Source organism: Talpa occidentalis, unplaced genomic scaffold (genome assembly GCF_014898055.3).
Source record: "Talpa occidentalis isolate TD23 unplaced genomic scaffold, MPIMG_talOcc4v2.1 talOcc4.2, whole genome shotgun sequence".
NCBI lineage: Eukaryota > Metazoa > Chordata > Mammalia > Eulipotyphla > Talpidae > Talpa > Talpa occidentalis.
In genome coordinates this window covers 106,944,613-106,963,006 of record NW_023602073.1, presented here as the reverse complement: position 1 = coordinate 106,963,006, position 18,394 = coordinate 106,944,613, and the positions used below count along the sequence as shown (strand labels likewise).

Here is an 18,394-nt window from a genome sequence, read left to right as displayed (position 1 = left end):
ATTATAAGCCATCATAATATCTGTACAGTGTTCATAATGGATGGTTGAATCATACATAGTTATAGCTAATCAAAAACCATTACAAATGTATTTACTCTCTTTAAACACTTTCATATTTCATTACAAATGGCCGATTGAACACTTCCACATCCATTACAGTATTATATTTCCATTCAATTTACTATTAAGATTTCTTGAACAGCTACGGTGTAATAATAGCTATTGTACATTATAAATATTTCAACACCTCTCTGTGGCAATCCATTTCTCATTTGCTTGCCCAAACTTATGAAGTGCTTATTAAACATTGATAAATAATATTACAGCACATAGTATAAAATATTGTTATCTTGCAAATCAGCTTATTGGTAAGCCCACAAATTGGTGATACTTTAATCTGCATTTTTCCTGTTTTAGTGCTTCATTTTAAACATGAATATTATTATGTCATTGGATAGGGGGAAAATGGATCATTTCTAGGTAAATCTTCACTAACTTAAACAATTCTCTTGTGCAGAGTTAATTACGTATTTGCCTCTTAATCTATGAGGGAGGGTGAGCAGGAGCAACAATGCTCTTTTGCATCTAGAAATTTCATAGGGGCCTCTAGGCCTATCGTGCCCAACTTTCTTTATGTTTTCTTTATTTTGAGTCTCTTGTTTGTTAGTTTGTGCTTCATCTTGTTCAATATTTCCAAAGTTAGTGGGTTGGGTCATTATGTATGAGTTGGATAGACATCTAATCTCTGTGGTAAGAAAAATCCTGGAAAAGAGAAAAATGTCTTCTATGTTATAGTTTGTAGAATTACAAAATGTTAGCATTGAAAGGATTTCAGCAATCATTTTGTCTGGTGATGGTAATTTGTGCTACACTTCTTCCTACCTTCCCCTTCCATGGCAGACATGGAAGGGGAACATGGCACTGTTTCCTAATGAACCAGGATTCATTCTGAGAATTCTGCTAGTTTACTACTAATAGAACATCAGGTGAAATCTGTCACTAGCTCTTATCATGTCTAGCATATCACTTTACAGGCAAAGAAAAGAAAGCTCTTAGGGGTACAGTGATTTGGCCAAAGATAGTAACAGAACTGGGACCAACGCCAGGTCTTCTGAAACCAGAACTGGTATTTGTCCTATCATCCCTGACACAACTTTTCTTTGCCTGTGCTTTTACCCTCCAGAGGCCCTTCCAAATGACCATCTTTAGTTTTTCATGCAATTACAGTGGTGGAGGTTAGATATCATTCTTAGTTTCTGGACCTAATTAATTGAATTTTTTAATTATTTTTTTCTTCACAGGGTTGCTGATTTTCAGAGGAGGTTGTAGATGAAATATGGATATTCAGCAATATGTGGTGGGAAAATATTTTTATGTATTATATACATGCATAACTGGTATAAAATTATATGAGATGCCAATATTACAATATTATGTTACTATTTTTTCACACTAAAGCTGCTGAATTCCAAATTCAAATTCATTTTCTAATGAGCAGCTGACTTTTTTTTAAAAGATTTATTTATTTATTTATATAAGCACTGGGTACAGTCAGAAGTGCGGGAGAATTCACAGAGCCAGAGTGGGGAGCAGAACAAGCAGACTGACGAAGTACACTGCTGAGAGGAGCAGCGAGTGCATCAGGAGAGATCTGCTCGCCATGTGGGACTCTCACCAGTGGCCGGGAATAGAACCGGTGCTGCAGAGGCTGCGGGCAGCTTTGTAGCCCAGTGCTCAACTGCTGCACCACCAGGGAGGCCATGACTTTTGTTTTTAACTAGTGAAATATTTTCAGGAAAGACAAACATGATTGTCCTGTATATTTGTAAGACAAGGGATGACAGGCCATATATAATGCCCTGAGGAAAATCTGAGCTCATAGGGAGAAAGATGTTACTTTTTCTGTAGAGGAGGGTGATAACGGGACCACTCTGATTATATTTAAATAGATATCCAGTGTAGAATTGACTTTATGGGTCCTAAGAATTGTAATGGGCCTCCTATTAAAAGTCACATTAACCCTCCATTGACTCTAATGGCTTTTGTCTATTGAGAGTTGAATTTCTTTCTTCCATATGGCACTTATTATGCTGAGGGAAAGCTAATAAGATCTCTTCCAGACCTGCTTTGCCATAAGCCTTGTTAAAATTTAAGACTAATAGGAAATGAATTGAGCTAATAAAAGATACCTTAACAGTTAAAAAATCTTGAGGAAAAAATTTGAAAAGGCCGCTGGCATCAGCATTGAATAACAACCTTAAGCCTTAGCTATAGAGCTCATAATGATCTTTTTTTTTTCTTTTATAATTTGCTTGTCCTGATGATGCATGTATATGTCCACTTTATCTTTGTTACCTTCATGATTAACTATTTGGGATAACATTCATGGGGCTAAGAAGTTGCTTGTCAGTTAGCATAAAGTGCTGGTAATTAACTTCCTAAGGCATTTCTGCTGTTGGGTAAAATATAGGCCTGATAAATTTATACCATCTCATGCTATATGACAGAAGCTCATCCATCCTCTAATTTCAAATAAGGTATCAGAAACAGGTTGAGTTTCTTGACAAATATAACTCAGAATTGACATTTATATAAGACCACTTCATTTTATAACAGTGATGACTCACTTTGAGAAGGATGTATAGTAACACATTTAGCAGGTATTTTGAGCTGACTAGGAGTGCCAATTCTTGTAATTTGACATTGTTGCCAGAGACTCTTAGGAAAGTGAAATCTAAGTTACAGAAAGCCTAGGGACTTTTAGTTGTTACTTGTGGATGCCTGGTGAGCTTAGAGAAGGGAGCGATATCATTTCTACAACTCAGAATGGGGTAGCTGGCACACACAGCATGATAGAAATTTGAGGAAAATGAGAAAAAAAAAGTTTCCCATCATTTGATCTAAAAAGAAAAAAAAAAAAACAATGCTGAATCTTTAAAAACGCAAGTTAGCAAAAGTAAACAGCAAAATTCCACCCCCATCTCTTCTCAGAATGATATATTCTAATAATACAAACAATTAAGTCTAGGTTAATATTCTTTAAAAAGTAGGTTTTCCTGTTTTTATGTGGATAACCAGGTCATTTATTGAATCACAGTACTTTTTTTTTTAAAGATTTTTAAAAATTTATTTATACAGGAACCGGGGTACAAGATAGATGTGTGGGAGGGCAAGAGGATTCACCAGAGACAGAGCGGGGAACAGAACAGGCAGAATGATGAAATACACTGCTGAGGGGAGCAGTGGGCGAGACAGGAGAGGTCTGCTGCGCTATGTGGGATTCTCGCTGGCCAGCTGGGATCGAACCCACACTGCAGAGGCTGTGGACAGCTTCACAGTGCTGCACTCAACCACCTGTGCCACCAGGGAGGCCCTGAATCACAGTACTTTTGAGGAGGCAATAATTTTAAGTTACTGAGCATTCAGTGCTGACATGAAGATGTGAACACCGGTCTTGGAATCAGGTGACCTCGTCTCAAGCCTGAATTCTGCCACTTAGCAGTAGGTAGCTTTGGACATTTTATATAATCTTCCCCATCCTCAGTTTTTCTCATCTTTAAAATGGAATCAATAACACCTGTCCTACTTCTTCCATGAGACTTGTGTGTCACATGATGCAACATCTGTGGAAGGAATTGGCCATCATAAAAATGTAGACAAATTTAACCAGAAAGGGAATATCAACTGAGTCTTAGTTTTACTTGAGGAAGTGTAGTGAGTTTCTCTGTTTCTTTTCTTCTTACCCATGTTTGTATGACCCATTGGATTTCTTCTTTTCTTTTTTTCCACTGGATTTCTAAAATGTTTCCATGAAGGGAGGCTTAGAGATTGGGAGATCTGAGGAGCAAAGTGACACCACTGTATACTCCAGATGTAATTTCAGCATTCTTCCTGGTTCTCTGGTTATTTCTTTTGTATTTATTCTTCCTTGTAAACCATGTTTTAGATGGACCCACAACACAGAAGAATCAGTAGTTGAACATGTTTAGCAAAGCGGATGGGTTGATATAACCTTTGTAGCAGTGAAAATGTTATATAATGTGGGCATATTTTCTTTTTGAGCTAAGTTATGTATTACAATCTTGCAGTCATTACAAATAATACAAATCAGGAGGAAAAGAAGACTCCATTTACAAAGTTAGCATTCTCAAATATATTGTATGTGACACCAGCATTATTGTGGTAGAAATATGGGATTTCTTCACTTCTTCAGTTAATTGTTGAGTATACATTGATGACAGCAGAGCAAAGGTGAGCAGCCTCTGTATAGCATTACCATAATGCCCCTTGTTGAAAGCGTCCTGGGGGCCAGGAACAGTGCTAGGTATTTATGTGCATCTCACATTCATTCTTCATGACAATGCTGACAAAAACTTGTGCTATTTTACAGACTAAGGAGCGAACAAAACTCAAAGAGGTTAAGCAACTTACCAAAAGACATGGCTGTTATGTAGAGATGGCAGGATATGAAACCAGGTTGGTCTGATTCCAAAGTCCAAACATTTCAAACCTCTGTACAGCATTATTTCTCTCCCCAAACTGTGAAAACCTTTTATTTATAACCCAAGATACACTTCTTACGTAACTCACTGCATGATTCCATATTTATTTCCTTTCCTCTTTAAAAATTAGACTAACTGCAAGGAGAGAATGAAGGAAGGGAGATAAAGGAAGGAAGGGAAGAAGGAAGACAGCAAAAGAAAAGCTCACTTAAATCAGTTTTTGAGGGCTTTAGTTTTTATATCTCAACAGGATGATATACTTCTGTTTTAAAAAATTATCTGTTCTCCTTCTGTAACCAATTTGTTAATCAAGTTTTGGTGACTGACTTTTGGGCATATTTCCCAGAAATTTTAAGGCAACCCTTAATAAACACTAATAAGTCTGCATACAGAAGCAACCTATTATTATTCATGGACAGTATTACGTAGAATTAAACTTTTGGAAACTGCACCAAACACATTCAGCTAGACATGAAAGTAAGCTGAATTTCCATTTGGTTTGCTTCTTGCTGAGCCTTCAAATTATAAAGTGAAGCAAAGCCAAAAGATTAATACAATGAAAACAAAGATTGGGAAATTAAATGACACGATGCAATTTTCTGCCTCATCGGGCTGGCACCAATAATATGCAAAGGAAAGTCTGCTTAGTGTTGGTTAGCTGCTGTATAAATGCAGGACAATCAGTCTCCTTCTCGCAGGAGACAATTTTCTTGAATCATATAGCCATTGACTCTTCCAATTACCAGAGACCCCACGCACATTTTGGCTTTATCTATTTTTTAAACTTCCTGCTCTGCTCTGCCATGGTATTATTATTATTAGCATTTACACAGGTACATGCTTTTACATTATCTGAAATATTTTAGAGATAGCTTTAGGGCATACATAAAAACCTGGAGCCTGCTGCCACACTCATAATTAAATAATAATAATATTTTATAAAATGGATCTTTATGGGTCATTGAAGGCCATAACGGTCTATCTTTAAATCATGCCTATCAGAGAAACATTAGCTCCAGTTTGATGTCTTCTATGTGGGTTTCTATTGGCATGCCACCCATAATGTATCATTGCTGATCATTGTCAGAGTTCATTCTAAAGTGATTGGGTGATAAGAAATGACTCTAAGTTACCCCTAATGTTATTTGAAAGTACTTTCATCACAGTTGTATTCAAAGGCTGTTGTGTCAATACTACCCAAATTCTCCAGAAGATTCAGACATTCTCTGGAGAATTAAATTGTTCATTAACTTTCAAATTTCCCTCTAACTTTGCCAGACAATATAAGCCAGTTCACCGTAATCAATCTCCTGCTAAGTGCAGAACACCATACTTTATCTGAAGAAAGTGAAATGAAGAACAGACTACCACAGGCATCCAGCACCTTGGAGAGAGATTGTTCTCTCTGGTATCATTTCTGGGTCACCTGCAGACACCAAGGAAGCCCAGAGAATTTGTGGTCTCCCATTTACTTTTCCCAGGACTAAGGCTTCCACAGAATTCTTGTTCTTCTCTCCCAAAGACAAATCCTTTCAAAAAGGAATAGTGTAAGCATGGGCATTTGCTTTCATTCTTTTAATAATAGAGGGCAAAATGTTCAAGGAAAGTGGTATTTACTATACCGGATAATCAACTGTACTTGCTTGGTGGATTTGACTTAATTATTCCATTCTAGAATTTCTGATAAATATTCATTTTTAGAAGTCAGTTTTAGACTTCCTTTTTCCTTCATATTTCTCAAGAGTTTCTGGAAATACTGATTTTGAATTTTCCATTAAAACAATCAGAATGCTTAAAAGATGTGCAAAGCCCTTTCAAATAAAGGCAAATGGAAATCAAAGCTTTTAAGTGGTCAAGCATCCAGAAATGGGAGGGGAAAGGTTGGGATGAATAATATCAAGTAGAGTAGAGTGGAGAATAAAGATCCATAATGTTGCCACATTTCATTTTCTATTTCCTTTTTGCTGTTTTCTTAAGGCAGACATTTGAATTTTAAAATGATTAGCTTGGGATTCACTCAATTTCTGCAAAAGGAGATGCCTTGTTTTGCTTTTCTGGTTGCCTCCTAATTTGTGTCTTGATTACTCCCCAAATGTGATTGGGATGGAGATAAGGATATCTGCCTTGAGTCTCTCTGATGTGGTAATTTTGAAGCAAGTTACTAAGTGTTGAAAATAATGAAGCTGAAAGATTCAGTTTCTCATCCTGGCTCTTCTCACAATGTTCTTGTCTTCTTAATAGAAATAAACCACTTTTATCCTAGGAAAATAGTTCACAAATTTTATACAAAATTCTGAAATGAATTTAGGATTCACATTATTTCACTTGAGAAAAATGTATTGAAATGTGTAAGCTCACTTTTGTGACCTTAGTGGAGTGCACAGAGACTGAAGAATTTTTTTGGTTTATTTTAAGCTTCAGATTTTTGTTGTTGCTTTTCTGGAGATAATATGGCATAAATAAATACATGGGCTCCAGAGTATGAGTGTCTTGATTTGGACAGACAAATCAAGTAGTCATCTATACCACTTGTAGCTATTGACCTTGGCTAAATTACAGCAATTCTCCATGGCTTGGTTTCTTCAGATGGGACTAATAATAGGTCATTTAGCATAATGTTGTTGTGTACAAGTTGAGTTAGTCTTTGTAAAATGCTTAGAACAGTCTCTCTCATTTCAGATATATTTCATGGTTTAAACTTCTTAAATAAAAAAATAGTTCCAGAAAAATAAAGGTTAATAAAAAGATGGTGGCAAGTCTTAATGATTAGTAACAGCTTTCTGGGATGTGAATGTCCCTTTCGATTTTTTTTTTATCCAATATTTCAGAGTTTCTTGATACTTTCATTTCTGTGGTGGAAGAAAAAGGAGGAATGAAATGCAAAAACACAACAGGCTGATTCTTAATAGAGTGTCATCTCAGATGAAGGATCATTGTGACTGCTTTGGTCTTCAATATAACCTATGGTTCTCCCACTTAATAATAAATGCATTTTGGCTTCATCTACTGTTTTGCTTCAGTTGAAAAGACACATGATCCTTGTTGCATTGTCATGAAAAAAGTTTTCATAAAATTTCAAAGAATCTAAACATTTCTATGTTGGTTTAGACTTGTACTCGCTCTATACTGTATAGAGAAGTAAAATAAAGGAAGGGTTTTGGGAAGTTTCTTAAGTTTCTAGAGCATATCTAATACTATTTTTTGGCCATTATTAGAAAACTTTTGTATGGGTGGAAATTGCTGTGAGTTTATTGACTTCGGCTGAATTTTTACTAAATGATTTTTCTCCGGTGATCTATAAATTGATCAGGATGTCCCTATTCTTAGTCCTGCTGTTGCCCTATAACACTGCAAGGTTTATTCTTTTTTTTTTTTTTAAGATTTATTTATGTATACAAGAACGGGGTACAGGCCAGAGGTGTGGGTGGTGAGAGGATTCACCAGAGACAGAGTGAGGAACGTAACAGGCAGATTGACTGAAATATACTGCTGAGGGGAGCAGCTGGCAAGTCAGGAGAGGTCTGATGCGCCATGTGGATTGCTAACTGGCTGGGGATCGAACACTTGCAGTTCACAGGTTGCGTCTTAACCCCTTGTACCACTGTAACAGGGTGGTCCCCAGGAAAGGGGGAGGTTCCAGGTTCCCTGCCCCACCCAAGGAAGGGTGGAGCTGAGCAGGAAGAGAAGCGGCAGAAGAGACTGAGGAAGAAAGTAGGATGGAGCCAGAAGGAGACCTGGAGGAGGCGCATGGAGCCTAGAGACACGTGAAGAAACTGCGCTTGTCTTTTGGTCGTGGACTGGGTGACACAGATGTGGGTGAGACCCGTGGGGAGGTGACAATGGCAGCTTTTATCTGGATGTTGATTTTGCTCTTTTCCTTCCGGGCTTGTCCGGTTGTTTGTGACCCTTTTCTGTGGGTCCCCACTGGAAGATGCTTTAGACTTGTAGCAGGCTTTGGGGCCTTGCTCTGGGCCAGTCCCATATGGATGGACTTTTACCCACGAGGGGATGGGTAACTTTGGGTGCTTCATTTAGAAACTAGACTTTTTGCCTTACCTGTGTTGTTTCCTAGTTTAATTAAAGTTCCTTCCCATTAAAGTCTCATATGTTTTGTGTTGATGCGGCGGATGGCAGAACCCATTTAGAATAGGCACGTTTGTGGGGTTTGGGCTGCCCCTCTCCCTGTCCTATAACACCACCAGGGAGGCCCTGTATGGTTTATTTTTATTGAGACATCTTCCTGCTTGTAATTTCTTGAGTTTTTTTGTTTCTATGATACTGATAGAGTTGGCAAGGGTGTTTATCCTTAAAAATGTAAAGAATTGTGTTCAGAATATAGTAGCTGATGGAGGACAAGAATAGGAAATAACAAAACAAAACTGAAAAGGAGGTACACCACAAGACCAGAAACCTGGCTTACAAGCAGATTGGGGCAGAAGAGATTAACATAGCCATTGACACAGCTATGGAAACCAAGCTCCTTAGGGGCAGACTAGTATCCTTAGGCACAGACGCCTACATTACAAAGCATAAACTCCAAGCAGGTATCCCAGGGCACATCCAAAAGTAAAGATATGGAGATTGAGCCTACATAGTGATCCAAAATTAGCAACCAACTGAAGGCTCACAAGGAGTGAGCTCCTCCCAAACAGAAGAAGCCTATGTCAGTGCAGTCTCTGCACTGGCTCGGGGCAGCAATCCCTCTGCCCACCTGTGACTATGCAGGTGCCTCTTTTACCAACTCGCTCCTGCAGGGCAGCAGCTTCCTGCCTGCCCCTGACCTGTCAAGGCCATGCAGGCCTCTTTCAGCAAACCTGTCTCTTCTGGGGCAGCTCCTCCTGCCCGCTTGTGTCTATGCAAGTGTCTTTAACTGTTTTATCCCTTCCCTAATAAACCTATTCTTTAAATATAACTACTGTCTGTCTCGTGGAGAAACTCGCGGGGAAACTCGCCATGTTCCCCTGATGGAGGACAAGAATAGAAAAAAAAAAAAACAAACTGAAAAGGAGGTGCGCCACAAGACCAGAAAGGGTGCACTGAAAGGGGAGCTCTGGTGAAACCTTTCCCAGAGTGAATCCAAGGACCTTGCACTCCAAGCCCACAGACTCCAAAAATGACAGCAGTAGCCTATAGGATTTTTTATTTATATTAAAATGTATTTTGATAACAACCCTATAGATGACACTAGTAAAATCTACACTAGTGTTTGGCATCCAGAAACATACTTTGAACTACAATTTCAAGATGCCAGGTGAGAATACTTCCTTTTCCATTTAATTCACACTCCATAGAGTTATAGAAAAAGGAGTTAACTCTGCCAGAGTAGTAATTTTCAAGTAAGTGACCCCAGGAACCACAAGATCAGAGTACCTTTAAGTTATTTGTTACTGTTTACAAAGCTTAGATTTTGTCTTAAATAAGTCCATCAGTTACTAAAGGGTTAAAGATGAGCTAGGGAAAAGGAGAGGGGAATTTGGAGGCCATTTCCTCAGGCTTTTAGCATTCCTGGCAGGTTGAGTCACACCAGTCTTTATTAAATGATGCATAATTCAGTGATAAATTGGTTTAGCTTTGCCTGTTACAAGTCAGGGCGAGGTTTTACAGGGGTCACTCTAGAGGCACTGTGGCTGTTTCATGTCATTAGTTTTCATTCAGTGCAATGTGTAACCACTCTAGCACATGTCTTTCATTAGTGGGTACAATGCACTCTTTGTGTGTGAACATCCTTAGATGGTAAAAGTCAATTTAGAGCTTTCCCACCTTCCTTTTATGTCAGTGGATTCCATCAGACCCACATGTGTGTGGAGCTAAAGGTTTTTGTGGCAGGGTTAGGCTCATTTCCCATTTGCATTGCATCCTGTCCAGCTGATCCAGACTAGAAGTGCTCTCTGAAGTTAATGGGTGTTGAGCACTGAGTAAGAATATAGTGTCAACTTGCCAAACTTCCTCCTCTCTGGAGTTGAGAAAGCTCTTATAATCCCACTTCCTTTATAAAACTTTCTTTGCTTAGTGGAAGACAGAGAGTGAATTATTTTCTTCCATTAACTCAGATCTATAACCTAGACTTTAGTTTTCTATCCTCTCTCTCCCACCTGCCCCCTAATGGTCCAAATACTACTAACCATGTATGTAGCTTTCGGTAAGGTTTCTCTGGGTGCAAGTAGCTACTTGCATGTTAATTAGTCCTGTGTGGGCATATCCATCAGGAATTACTACAAATCTACGGATTTTAAGCATTTTTAAAGAACATGTACACAAATGGAATTTTGTAAAATAGATGATCATGATTTCTATCTCACTCCTTTTTGGAATTCTATCTTCAGTTGGGATTAGATTTCTTTGAGGAAATAATGTAGCTGCAGCTCCGCAGCCTCTCTGAGCAAGTCAGTTAGTCAATCTTATGTCCTCAGTGTCTGAACCTAAATACCTAGTATAGCAGAAACTATGTGGCTTTGAGTTTGGACCAACAGAAATTCACTTCCGGGCTCACTCAGTTTTACATATGTAATATTCTGGTGTGATTAGCTGAGTCTCTGTTTTATATTCAAGTTCAAAAGTGGAGGTCATAATACTTTTCTCTCAGGGTTGTTTTAAAGATTAAATTGTTGTTTTAAATTGAACTGCAATTTCAAGATGCCAGTTGAGAATACTTCCTATGTGTATAAGAACTGGAGTTTCGCAAGAAAGGAACCTTGTCGATAAGAATGTATGTAAATATGCCCAGTTGACATTCATATGTAAATATGATAAACAGTTGACTTTCAGTCATTCATTCAATAAGTTAGTATTTTGAGTACCAGTACCAGGCACTGTTTAAGCATGGAGTATTCAGTAGTAAATAAAACACACACACACACACACACACATGCTCTTATAGTAAGATGAGGAATATACAACAGATAGTAGTATATTATGATGACCAGTAAGGTAAGTGCTATAGAGAAAAACAAAATAGGGTGAGTGGTGTGAAAATGCATGACAGTGTTAGTGTCATAAGATGGTCAGAAAAATCTTCTTTGGGGATGTGGCATTTGAACAAAGACTTGAAGTGGGTGTGAATAAACTGGGTGTACGGGGGAAGAGCATTTGAGAGAGTGGGGACAGCCGGTAGAAGCAGTGTGCTTGCATGCGTTTGGTCAGTGGGATGTGGGCACTCACAGTGGGAGATGCGGCAACAAGGCCTTTTTCACTTGGAACCTTTGGGCCATTGTGAGGACATTGGCTTTTCTGTGAAATGGAGAATAATTGGAGAGTTTTGAGTAGAGAGGTGATGTGATCTGATTTAGTATCATAATTTGAGTTCTCCTGGAAACAGGTTCTGATTGTGTGCAGTAGATTTATTTTGGAAGGCCTCCCCTGGTGGCACAGGCAGTTGAGTGCCACTTTTTGAAGCTATCTGAAGCCTCTGCAGTGCTGATTTGATCTCGGCCGGCTGGTGAGGGTCCCACATGGCGCAGCAGACCTCTCCTGTCTTGCCCGCTGCTCCCCTCAGCAGTGTATTTCGTCAGTCTGCCTGTTCTGTTCCCCGCTCTTTCCCTAGTGAATCCTCTCTCCCTCCCGTGCATCTGGCCTGTACCCCAGTTCTTGAATAAATAAATGAATAAATAAATCTTAAAAAAAAAGATTTATTTTGGAAATGTTCTCTGAAGTCACACCTCTGAGGAAGCTGGAGAGCAGAACTGACCAGAATGAGAAACTACATGTAATACAGTTATAGTGGAGACCTCAGCAGATTCACAAGAAGTCCTGGAGCTGGCACAGCCCGTAAGAGTTCATGCTTACTTGATGAATAAGGGTAAATATTTTATACCCTTACATGGACCAGTTATTGTTTAGAAACCACTGGCAGCCAAATGTCAGTTTCTGAGCTAGTGTAAGGTTCCATCCTAAAAGGGGCATCTGTGTGTACCCCATAGCATCCACTGCCCTTAGGTGTTTTTGTTTTTAAGACACATGGGATGACTTCTCAAAGTTTATTGAGCCAAATTTAAGAGAATTTCCAGAAAGCCTGTGCACCTGTACATTGGATTCTTATATCTTCAAACAAGATCAGGGTATCCAAATTCCTTTATGTACTTGAACACACTCAGGTATATCCAGAAACGTTTAGAAGGTGTTATTGGGAGAAAAAATTTTCCTCTACCAATTTAGGTCTAGATATCGGTGGGGGGGATATCAGACAATTTATTAGACAGGAGGAACCTTTACTCTACATGTAAGTGGGAACATGCTATAAGGAAGGAGTGGCTCTGTGAACAGCCAGGGGGTAATGTTTTATATACCACCTCAATGAGATGGATAGGAGACCTATCAGTACGGATGTTTCTGATAGGTCTTAATCACACAATTCCTTGGGTACACCTGATGCCAAGGCAGGCTCCTCCCCTACAGAAGTCTCCCTTGGAGAGGGTAATTCAAAGCAGATGAATTCTCAGAGAGGTCTGCTTTACTCATCAAAGGGAAGTTCAGAGAAGGCCATTTTCTGCTCTTGTTTTTTTTTTCCTATTTCTCAGTTTAAAGTAGACTTTATGCCATTCTGGTGAGGTTAGTTGCTTCCTTTCTGTTTGAAACTAGGGCATGGAGTTTTGCAGGAAAGGAACCTTATGTATTGCTGTGCTGAAAATCAGATGTGGCACTCAGACTTCCTGGCCTTAGGACCTGTAGGGGCAGGACTGGACACGGGGCAGGTTTTCTGATCCCATGCAGACCGGGTAAAGGAGGAGTCAGAGTCCTCAGTGGTTTTGCAGGTTTTTATTGGGGTTCAGCGGGTACGTGGCAGGCAGGGGTGCTGGGGGGCCGGGAGGCTGGCAGTCCTCCCAGCCCCCAGCAAATCTTCACTCTATCTGGGCTCTCTGGCGTTCTCTGCTTCTGCTTCGGGCTTCTTCTCTTTCAGCTTCTACTGGTGTCCTCGTGCCACCACCCTTAAAAGCACAGTCTTAGCACAGGTGTACCCACTTCAGGTGCCCGCCATCAGGCATGCATTCAGGATCACAGGGTTCCCTCATCTATCCTGATGGCGGGAGGGCAGAAAAGCCTGATTTTTTTACCTTACCCTACAGGACCCAGCTGGGTTCCGAATCTCATACAAAGTAGTTGCCACTGTAGGCACCCAGCTCCTTGGGACTAAGAGGTCTGCAACCCAATGAGACCTGGCAGCTGTCCCTGGACTCAGGATAGACAGCCACAGAAGGCTGGGACAGGTCAGGACAGTTTGATAAAAACTTAGGTTTATATCAAAACTGTGCTGTGGCTATGTTGAGAACATGTGGAAAGGGTGAAAGGAAGATGACTAGTTTGTAGGGTGTTACAAAAACCTGGGAGAAGGAAGATGCTGACTTGGGTGAGGGTGATAGCAGTGGAGTAGATGGGATGGTAAAAGATTCTGTATCTTAGCTGTCAGTACCAGGCTCACACCAGCAGAGGGACCTGGGGTGGTGTTCGCTTCCGCCCAAGGATGAGTCAGCGGAGTCTGATGCAACAGTAACCAGATGTTGCAAAAGCCACCTAAAGCGCAGGCGCAGGCTTTCCTATAATATAGCCCCTCCCCTCGGTAATAAAGTGAGTTCCTGCTTCCAGCCAAGTGAATGCACGCGTCTTTTCATCCCCAGCCCCTCCGCCGTGTTCCTGAACCCCGTCGGCCTGCGGGACGGACCGACAAGTGGTGCCCAGTGTGGGGCACGAGTACGAGGGATCCTCTGAGGGACCGATCAACCAGTAAGGTAAGGATTAGGTAAGTGATCGGCATCATGGGCAATACCATGTCCAAGGGCCAACTTGTTAGAGCCCTACAACTTCTGCTTAAACATTATGGAACTCCCATTAAGGTTCAGACCCTTCATAATCTAGTCTCAGTCCTCGCAAATACCAGCAAATGGTTCCTTCAGCAGGACACGGTTTCTGTACAAAACTGGGAAAAGGTCAAAGCGGACCTCCTTCTTCACAGGGACCTTTACGGACCCCAAACTATTCCCCCCCGTATTTTTTCTCTGTGGCAGTTAGTCCATGATGCCCTTAGTGACGGGGGAGCAGCTGCTTGTGAACTAGTGGCTGAGGCATTGCGCTCCGCGGCTCAGTCCGAAAGCGAAAAGCCTGCCACATACTCAGCCACAGCAAGCTCAGCCACGGAAACCCCCCCTTCTCAATCCTCAAAACTGGGGGGAGATTCCTCTTCAGACGAGGGGGATGTGGAGGACAATACAGACCATCCACCTCCCTATGATAGACCACCCCCATCAACCAAAAATCGGCGGTATCCCTCCCCCCACACTCTCCCCTCTGCCCCTCCACTCAACTCCCATGGCTCTGACCCAGACCTTCCTGGGCTTATACAGTCCCTAACTTCTGTTCTTTCGAGATTTGTACCCTCCAACTCTGAAAATTCTCGGGAATCCCTTCTGGCCGGCCTGGTCTCGGTTGTTCAAAATGCTCAGGGACAGGCGTTCCGGCAACATTCGGCACTGCCTTTCCGAGACCTCAAGCTCTTAAAAGAATCTATCAAAGACTATGGACTTCAGAGCCCTTTTGTTCACCAAATGTTAGACACCTTTGAAACCTTTATTATGACACCCAATGACTGGAAGGACACTTTCCGCGCGGTTTTGAGCCCGGGGGATTATCTTTTGTGGAAGGGTCAGTTTACGGAACTCTGTGACCAGTATGCTCAAACCAATCTTCAAAGAGGTTTTCCCCAACAAACTAAAGAAATGTTAACCGGGGAGGGTCCCCATTATAGTACTAACCAGCAACAATGTTTGTATAATCCTGCTGTTTTTGCGCAAGTGGCCTTGGCAGCAAAATCGGCTTGGAAGGCACTGGGATCCAGGGGACAGCCTCACCAATCCCTTACAAAAATCCTCCAGGGCCCCTCAGAGCCATTTGCTGACTTTGTAGCTCGCCTTCTAACAGCCGCCTCTCGAATTATGGGTGAGGGCGAGCCTACCTCTATACTAGTCAAACAATTGGCGTTTGAAAATGCTAACAAATGGTGCCAGGAGGCCATTCGCCCATGGAAGGATAAACAGGATATTTCTGGGTACATACGCTTGTGTAAGGATATTGACGGGGCTACCGTTACAGGCACCATCATGGCGGCGGCTCTGCAGCCGTCAGCCCAGCACGCCACACGCAGTGGTACCTGTTTTGGGTGTGGTCAAACAGGCCATTTCCGCAATGAATGCCCCTCCTGCCCTAATAGTTCCACTTCCAGGCCACAGCGGGGTGCCCTTACACGTCCACGATCTCCCGGTCCCTGTCCTCGTTGCAAAAAGGGCCTCCATTGGGCTAATGAATGCCGTTCAAAATTTGATGTAACTGGCTCACCCATAACTCCTTTTCGTCAGTCAAACTCGAGGGGGACTCCAAGGCCCCAGGCCCCCCTCTCTCAGGGGCCGTACAATCAAGTTCCACCTCCAGTTTCTTATCACCTTCCTCAGAATTACATGGCGAGCCAAACCCACCTTCCTACACTGCCATCTTACCAGGGTGCTAACCCACGAGGTCTTATTCCTAATCACATTTGGCAAATGGATGTCACTCACATTCCTCATTTTGGACGCCAATCCTTTGTCCATGTCTCCATTGATACTCACTCACACCTCCTCTTTGCATCCCCTCATTCGGGGGAGGCGACCAAGGATGTTATCTCACATTTGTGGCAGGCCCTTGCGTACATGGGACGGCCTCGTGTTATCAAGACAGACAACGGCCTGGCTTATGCTAGCCGATCCTTTGCCTCCTTTTGCTCTGACCATAATATCACTCACATTACAGGTATTCCTTATAATCCTCAGGGACAAGCTCTCGTAGAACATGCCCATCAACACTTAAAAAATCAAATACAAAAACAATCTAATTCCACCCCACCAGACCCTCACATTCGCCTGTCCAGGGCTTTGTTTACTATTAATTTTGCCTCCTTGGACACCCAAACTAAATTAACAAGAGCGGAGGTCCATTGGCAAACACAGGCCAACCATTCTATCCGCTCAGTTGTTTGGAAAGAGCCCCACTCCCTTCAATGGCAACCACCAGCTCCGGTCCTCGCCGAGGCGCCCGGATCCCTTTGTATCTTTCCTCCAGGTCAACCTCAGCCTCGTTGGATCCCTCTTCGGCTGACTTGCTTACTTCATAGTCTTCCCTCTGATCCGCCCAACGAAGAGGCCCTCTCCAAACCTTCTGAAAATGATCCTGCACCTGCTACTACTCTTCCACCTCCAACTGCAAGCACCCCCCCTCCTTTGCAACATGATTCATTGGACAATAGTAAATAATCCCCCTTTCCTTCTGCCGGTTTCCAGAAAGGGGGGTCTTCTCCCGTCATTCTTGTCTACCAGTTCCACCACTGGACTCCCTTCTATAGTATCTTTCAATCTATCATTCAACAATCAATCCTCCCTCAATTGTAGCTGTCACCTTTCCTCTTGTTGGTCCAGAACCCTCAGCAATTCCTTTGTTGTCATGCGTTTCCTTAAGGTCATTATGCCTGTCCATGTGTCTGAGTCTACTTCTCAGGTAATCATCCGAAATCGACAAGCAGGTCTGGCATTAGTTGTTGCCGCCTTGATCTCCGTCTTCTCGATGCTGGCAGCTGCGGCCGTGGTGGTTGGCGGCCTAGATCTATCCAACTTCGTACTCAACGCAGATACCATCAACCTTCTCTCAGAAAGAGTCTCCAGCGCCTTTCTCACACAAAATTCCATCAACAATCATCTCGCAGTCGGACTACTCCAGAGTCTCCAGCACCTTTCTCACACAAAATTCCATCAACAACCATCTCACAGTCGGACTACTCCAGTTGAATCAACAAGTTTCCTTAATACAGGAAGAAATTGACTTATTGACTTTAACTGCTCATGTTCCTTGTATTCCTACCTATGCCTTCACGTGTGTTACACCTGCCATCCTTTCCAACTATTCCTTTCAAGTTCATACCCTTAATGCCTACCTGCGTGGCCCGTGGAACCAAATCTTTCTCAATTTTACTGCACAATTGGCTAATCAAATTCTAACCATTAACAACATCCGTGCTTCTGTATATAATCCTGATCAGGCCCTCTCCTGGCTTTCAAAGGCCTGGGGACTGACAAAATCCTTGGGGGAAGCAATATCACTCCTAGGTACAGTCCTCTTCTGCCTGGAAATCATTTTCTACATCCTGTGGTGCCAGTGGAATAGATGAAAAATCTGCGAGTAGCTCTCTAAAACGTGCGCTATTCTCCATTACAGCCCACTGAAAATCCCAGGGTGTGGATAAACATTGCCCTTGACCACCTGTAGGCCAATGACGGGTAAGATGGTGGTGTACCCGTAGCAACCTAAGACAGCTCCACTACCTTACCTAGGATCCTGGTAGTGGGTGGCTATGACGGGTAAGCACGTGCGTACGACTGCCACAACCTAAGACAGGCCTGGTGTGTGTCCCCCCCATCAATAAAGTAAAAACGGGGGAGCTGTCAATACCGGGCTCACACCAGCAGGGGTTCCTGGGGTGGTGTTCGCTTCCGCCCAAGGATGAGTCAGCTGAGTCTGATGCAACAGTAACGGGATGTTGCAAAAGCCATGTAAAGCGCATGCGCAGGCTTTCCTATATATAGCCCCTCCCCTCGGTAATAAAGTTAGTTCCTTCTTCCAGCCAAGTGAGTGCACGTGTCTTTTCATCCCCAGCCCCTCCGCCGTGTTCCTGAACCCCGTCGACCTGCGGGACGGACTGACACTTAGCAGTCTGGTTTTGAATGGAATGGTAAAGGATATGTTGATGAATTGCAATGTAGGCTGTGAAAATAAGAAAGGAATCAAGGATACTTTCAAGATTTTTGACCTGAACAACTGGAAAGAGAAATTTACTAAGTGTTGGTAGGCGAGTGAGGAAGACTATGAGAGAAGCAGGATTGCTT

At 42.1% G+C, this 18,394-nt stretch overlaps 1 protein-coding gene across 1 annotated transcript in view; it reads left to right on the top strand.

Moving 5' to 3' along the window:
• The window catches only part of LOC129146496 (endogenous retrovirus group K member 8 Gag polyprotein-like), a 61,057-nt gene extending 44,281 nt beyond the window's left edge, over window positions 1-16,776 (top strand). Inside the window, exon 2 of the mRNA XM_054699058.1 lies at window positions 14,111-16,776. Coding sequence (XP_054555033.1) covers window positions 14,249-16,771 — 2,523 coding nt within the window. The 5' untranslated portion in view covers window positions 14,111-14,248 and the 3' untranslated portion in view covers window positions 16,772-16,776. The remainder of the gene's footprint in view (window positions 1-14,110) is intronic.
• Window positions 16,777-18,394: the final 1,618 nt, after the last annotated feature.